At 49.2% G+C, this 6,141-nt stretch overlaps 1 protein-coding gene across 1 annotated transcript; it reads left to right on the forward strand.

Annotated features, from left to right (window-relative positions):
- Window positions 1-374: 374 nt before the first annotated feature.
- Window positions 375-4,966, forward strand: LOC119388771 (testis-specific serine/threonine-protein kinase 1). Its single transcript, XM_037656181.2, has 4 exons — window positions 375-629; window positions 2,261-2,480; window positions 3,786-3,960; window positions 4,611-4,966. The coding sequence occupies exons 1-4, from the start codon at window positions 514-516 to the stop codon at window positions 4,964-4,966; spliced, it is 867 nt and encodes a 288-aa protein (XP_037512109.1). The 5' UTR covers window positions 375-513.
- Window positions 4,967-6,141: the final 1,175 nt, after the last annotated feature.

Raw genomic sequence — 6,141 nt, forward strand, 5'->3', positions numbered from 1 at the left:
TCAATCTTCGCGGAGGCGACAGACCGGAAGAAAGGATCGAAAAATAGACGCTTCGACCTCCGTGCAAGCTCGATGCAATGGTCAGTGGTGGTCTAGACAAAATACGCTTAGCTATGACGTGTGTTTCGGTTCCAGCGCGTCCATTCTGCCAGTTCAACCACCTCAAGACGTACCCGCGACGCCCTTTTGAACGACTGGACATTGCGGACTGACGACTTCGAGAAGACAAGCACGACCTGAAGGGCGAAGCCAAGGAGCAGCTAGCAAACCACAGCCGATGGTCGGGCCTGGAATGCGCCGCCAGCCAGCATCGTGGCAATAGAAGAAGAAGCATTCGGTTGGCGCGATGCAGCGCATGCACGCATGTCGCCCGTGGCGCGGGCTGAAACAATGGAACCGCCTGCAGCTGCCACCAGGTTTTTCGAACACAACGTGGTGGGCTTTCGGATGGTCGGTGTCTGCGTGGCCTGCTGCCTCCCCCATCTGCGGCCGCCGCAAAAGTCCTGAAGAACCATGAGCAGCGGAGCCAGGGAGCTGCCTGCGCGCAGCGTCTCCTCGGCACAGTGCCTCATTCGAGAGGGCTACACCGTCGGAAGGACCATTGGCGAGGGCTCCTACTGCCGGGTCAAGTAAGCCTCACTCGCGTGCCAGCCCAGCCGGGCTCGGGTCCCTCCCCGAGCCCGGCACGGGCCGGTCGGCACCGACCGGCCGTAGTCTCAAGGATCTTCAGAATCCGAAGCGCAACCTTTCGTGACAGTTCAATTAAACGTTCCACCGATTCATTTTTTGGTTCGATTTTAGCGTTTTGTCCAAACTTAGTCGGTGAGACAGGGCGACTTCGTCTTTTGACTCTGCTCCTTTGGTATCCTGTCTCCACTTCCGCGAGGATTTCTAGACCACATGAATCGGCGCTACTTCCGCTATGGTCTTTTGGAAGCAAGGCCCTCCGGTGTGCAGTTTTTCGGCTGTTTCTGGGAAAATTTGTCGGATTAACTATCGCTGTGTTTGCCCCGACAACCGTTCCAGCTACTCGCGAGCCCAGGCCGGGTACTTCGGCAGGGACGTTAGCTCTATGGAGCTCGAGTTTAAAGCTTTTCAAATCTGCACACCGAGTGGGTTATTAGTAGGGAATCTTGGAGGACTCCGTAGGCCAGACAGATGGTAAAGACGAAGTTCGTGTAATGTTCTGGAAACTTCCAGATGCCATTAGCCCTTCTACATGTCCTCCTGCTGTGCAGGGTAGCCGATCGGAACTACATCAAGTTAATCGCCCTACCGTTATACGTATCTTTTTTTCATTTTTCGCGATTTCTTATACCGAAAAATGGTGACAGATAGCGTATTTGTATATAACAAAAATGTGTGATTCACGGACACGGCTCAAACGATGCACCGCGTCGGCATGCTTTACCTTTTGGGTTTCTTCCTAACAGGCGCAGATATAGTAATTTTAGTGAATTTATATAGTGATTTTAGTGAACCTTTTACAGCTGCACACATGAGTGAATGCTACCGATTTCCGGCTGTTTGCCAAAGCGTACTGCAAGATCGGCGCACCTTTGACCATGAGATGATGTCATCTGGAGACGTCATAACGTGGCGTCATAGATGACACCATAATAAGACGTCATCGCTTAGTCACGACTTCTTGCGCCATTAGTGTTCACGTCGCCGCTGGATAGTTTTCTCATGAGAAACTTTATTTATTTATTTATTTATTTATTTATTTATTTATTTATTTATTTATTTATTTATTTATTTATTTATTTATTCATTCAGACATACTGCAGCCCTATTTAGAGCTAGAGCAGGAATGCGACGTTACATAATGCTAGACAACCAACAAAACAAATGCACGAATATTCTACAAGTGGTAAAGCAAATACACACATAAGAGAATCACAATAAAAATGAAGTAGTTTACAGGTGATTAAGATGTTGTTCAATTGCAACTACGAAACATTTTAGTGGTAAGGAGCGAATTCTACCAGGTAGAGAATACCAAAGCTCTATTGCAAGTGGAATAAAAAAAACTGCATTTAACGTATATATGGGAGCTAAGAAAGGTGTGACGTTCAAAGTGTAAGAATTACGGGTACAACTTTCGTTAGTATATGTGATGAGGTTCCGACATCTAACACTTTCGTCTTAGTAAGCGTACGGCGAAAAACCGTGGTTTGCACAACACTCGCATAACGCTATAGTTTCAGGCCATCACGTTTTTTGTAAACGTGCTACTAGCGCCCTGTATTGCACGCAGAGAGATATCGAAGGGCCAGGATCGGTACGCGGTCAAAATCATCGCCAAGAACCAGACGTCGTCGGACTTCGTGAACCGGTTCCTTCCGCGCGAGCTGGACATTTTGCCGCGCATCGAGCACCCGAACATCGTCAAGGTCTACCGCATCCTGCAGGCGCGAGAAAAGGTCTTCATCATTATGGAGCTGGCCGAACATGGCGACCTGCTGGACCACATTCGGGTGAGCACCAATCGGCGCCGCTTTCTCTTACCGCAACGCAGTTGCGTGGTTGGCTACTCATTTAGCGTATAGACCACACAGGAACACCTGGCCCTCGAAAATATTTGCAGCTAGCAGTTGTACGGTTAGTCCAAGAATCACGGCAATGTTCCGTGACATTTATTCGATCGGTAGAGACGACCACAGGAGGTGCAGCCATGACAATTGAGAAGAAGCGTGAGGCATCAGCGCCAATGTCAGCGAAACATCTTACTGCCTCATACGGTGTAAGAAGCGTGCTGCTTCAACAACCGTATCTTCGAAAAGTCACAGCTGTTGTGCGACGTAACATAGTCGTTGATGTAGCAGTTATTAGCTTCTACTATACAAAAATAGTTATTCTGAGCTTAGAGACGTGAATGCTTTTGGAAAGTCGTACTATATGGCAATTATAGCTTTCTAAAATCACCCCACGCCCCCCTTAAGCCATAGTGCACACTAGGAGTCCCCAAAGACACTAGGAATATAGGTTGCATTAGGAAGGCGTCAAAGCTCCGTTTCTTGGCCCACAATTCTCATTTGTGGCTTAGAAACAAACATCAACAAATTCCTCTGCACAAAGATTCCTTAGCTACAAATACAGGCGATTCTAATAGTCTTCCAAAGCTCATGGGGGCAACGCCATACCCGCGAAGCTTGGTTCCACTTCTAAAGGGACACTAAAGAGAAAATATTCATTTAATTGTATCGGAGTAAATAATCCTTCCACAGTACCTAGAAGCCCACTAGTGCAGGAGGAACATGCTTTGTTTGACAGAAAAAGCGCGAAAAGTAAAGGCGGGTGGCGACGCCGCCTTGCAGTTCCCGCAACAGCTCGCAGTGACGTCACAGATTTTGACAGCGTCCGCTAGGGCTATATTATTACTTATCGGTAAAAAAAGTGATTACAATTTTTGTATGGGAGTCAGAAAGAACATGAAAAGTTCCCTGAATTTTACCGAGCCAACGTGGTCAGAACACAAGAAACTTCATAATCCGTGACGTCACGCTGACGTATCGACGTTCGGGTTTTGGCGCGAAATTCGAGAAGTAACGTTAAACCTTCACTTTATTGTAGTAATGGAACCTCTATGCTTACGAAATTTACGACAACGTAGATTTCAGAGAATAATTTGTTTGTATATACCTGATTTAGCTTTCGTCTCTAGCGTCCCTTTAATGCACCGGGAAGACGGAACAGCAGACGCTCCTTTGTAGACGAAAGCTTGCCTATCGCTTGGAAGTTGTATCTATAGGATAACGTCCACGCCGTTTGCGCCCACGCAGAACCACGGCCGCATCAGCGAGGACAGGGCGCGCCGCTACTTCGGCCAGCTGGCCAGCGCGCTCAACTACCTGCACGGCAAGAACATTGCGCACAGGGACCTGAAGTGCGAGAACGTGCTCCTCAAGGACGACAACACGGTTAAGCTGACCGACTTCGGATTCAGCCGATTCTGCCGTGAGTGCACGTCCTGTTTTTCACGAACGGGTTCCTTCAGTAACCGTGAGGATACAGAATGGAAAGCGTATACCTCGTCAATAACTGTTTGCTGGTTAGAGGGTTTACAAAGTCAAGAGTTGGATAGAAGTCCCGTTCGGTCGGGGATTAACATCAAGGAGAAAACACACGGCGCGGAGCAATTTAAAAATGCATTCATAAAAATGTTCGCCCAACAAGTTCTTCTAAGGTTCTCTGATGGCGTCGGGCAGATTTGCCATAGCAGTCATTGACCGCTTGTTGACAGAAACCAGGCAAGATGTCTAGATCGGTGCGCGCCTCTGTGCACTGATGTGTATATTACTAAGCGGGCTGTAATATAGAACTTGTTTTGAATCTCAAGAATCTCGCAGTTGTGAGAAGAACCAATTGTCATCTATCTGATCACGCTCCGCCGCGCCTGCCCATAGGAATGAAAGGCAACGTCCTAGGCGGCGCGGCATCCCGCTTCTTCGGAATGGAGAACGTCGCGGTAGGGTGGTGGTGGTGGGTGAACGAACATTGTGCTCCTAATTATTTCTTCACTTTATATCTGAGAGGCAGATTGTTCTGATGCGTTAACGAAGCTATACGAACCTTCTTCACGTCGTTTCTTAACTGTCCCCACGCAGATGACCCGAGCGGCAAGCGCGTGCTGAGCTCGACGTACTGTGGCAGCGCCGCGTACGCTTCGCCCGAGGTGCTGCAGGGCATCCCGTACAATCCGAAGATGTACGACGTCTGGTCGCTGGGCTGCATCCTCTTCATCATGGTGACGGGCACGATGCCCTTCGACGACACCAACATCAAGACGCAGATCCGGCTGCAGATGCACCGCGACGTGCGCTTCCCGCCAAACTACTCGATCAGCTCGTCCTGCAAGAGCCTCATCCGCCACATGCTCGAGCCGGACATCGTCAAGCGCGCCACGCTCAAGCAGGTGCTGCGGCACCAGTGGCTCGAGGAAGGCGTCGCCGTCGCCTCGTGAACATGTTGCCATGGCTGCAACGACACACCGCTCGCCTTCCGATCTTCGCTCGCTCTTGTTCCTCGAGTAGACACGTGATCAGGCGACTCAAAAGTGTGTGCCACGCGCGATCAGGAACGCTCGACCGCTGGCGCGCAAGGCGCCGGCGGTGCTAAATTCCCGCCAGCCATCGCAGACGCCGACAAGTACCACCAAATAAAGCCCACACCACGTTAAAAAAAAAAACGCTGGTTCTCAGCTTTCTTTTCCTTAAATGGGGGAGGCGGCAGCAAGAGTTAAAACACTTCTAGTTATTGTATAGGGTATGCGAGGTGCGCACCAAACGAGCGACACTGTGAATGGCGTTGATCTGTATGTCGGCGTCATTACAGTGCCTAGATAGCCAGCTACCACAGTATCATGGCTGCCCAGAGAGAATAAACGTTTATTGTGAGCAAGCGCACTGTGTGCCGAAGGTGGGCGGCCTCCGTATTCCAGATGGCCGCGGGCCTTCGCGATTTAATGTGCAATAATATCCATGTACAAGGGTGTTCTTACAATACCCCTTTGCGACACGGCGTCCTCGTTTGGGGACGCGAACTTCGGAGGCGCGTCCGACGCCGCGTGTTTCTTCAAATGGCCTGAAACTCGGTGTGCACATTCGTGCACGCTTCTTGATTGGACAACTAGCGCTCATTTTACTTCACTGTCCTGCGTATTGCTGCAGATGATCACTTTGCTGGAGACACTACCATGATAGACGATCGTTCGATGTGCCGCGTTCCAGGGCCAACGTCAATAGTATTTTTTTCTCCGCTCGAAACGAATACAACCAAAAAAGCAAGTGTACGTGCTTTTCGGGCCTAATAGTTGATTCTTTTTATGCAAGTATCGAAGCTGACTGATGGCAGAATAATTAGTTACACGCTAAATAACATTAATTACTGAAACTCACACAACACAACACATTCCTTCGTTTTCTTTCTTGGAATCCAATAGTGAGCGTCTTGAAATGATGTCATGCGAATTTGACGCATTTGCAGACAGTGCATCATAATTCGTGTCTGAAGGGGATACAGATAAAATGATTACACACGAGCAAAGCCACTTCCCCACAGGCAGCGCGACGCGGTCTGCGAAATTGCTCTGGCGCAAAGGAATCGAAGCTAAGTCAACACTGAATGACTCGTGAGCAT

The sequence above is a fragment of the Rhipicephalus sanguineus genome, chromosome 4 (assembly GCF_013339695.2).
Source record: "Rhipicephalus sanguineus isolate Rsan-2018 chromosome 4, BIME_Rsan_1.4, whole genome shotgun sequence".
Taxonomy (NCBI): Eukaryota; Metazoa; Arthropoda; class Arachnida; order Ixodida; family Ixodidae; genus Rhipicephalus; species Rhipicephalus sanguineus.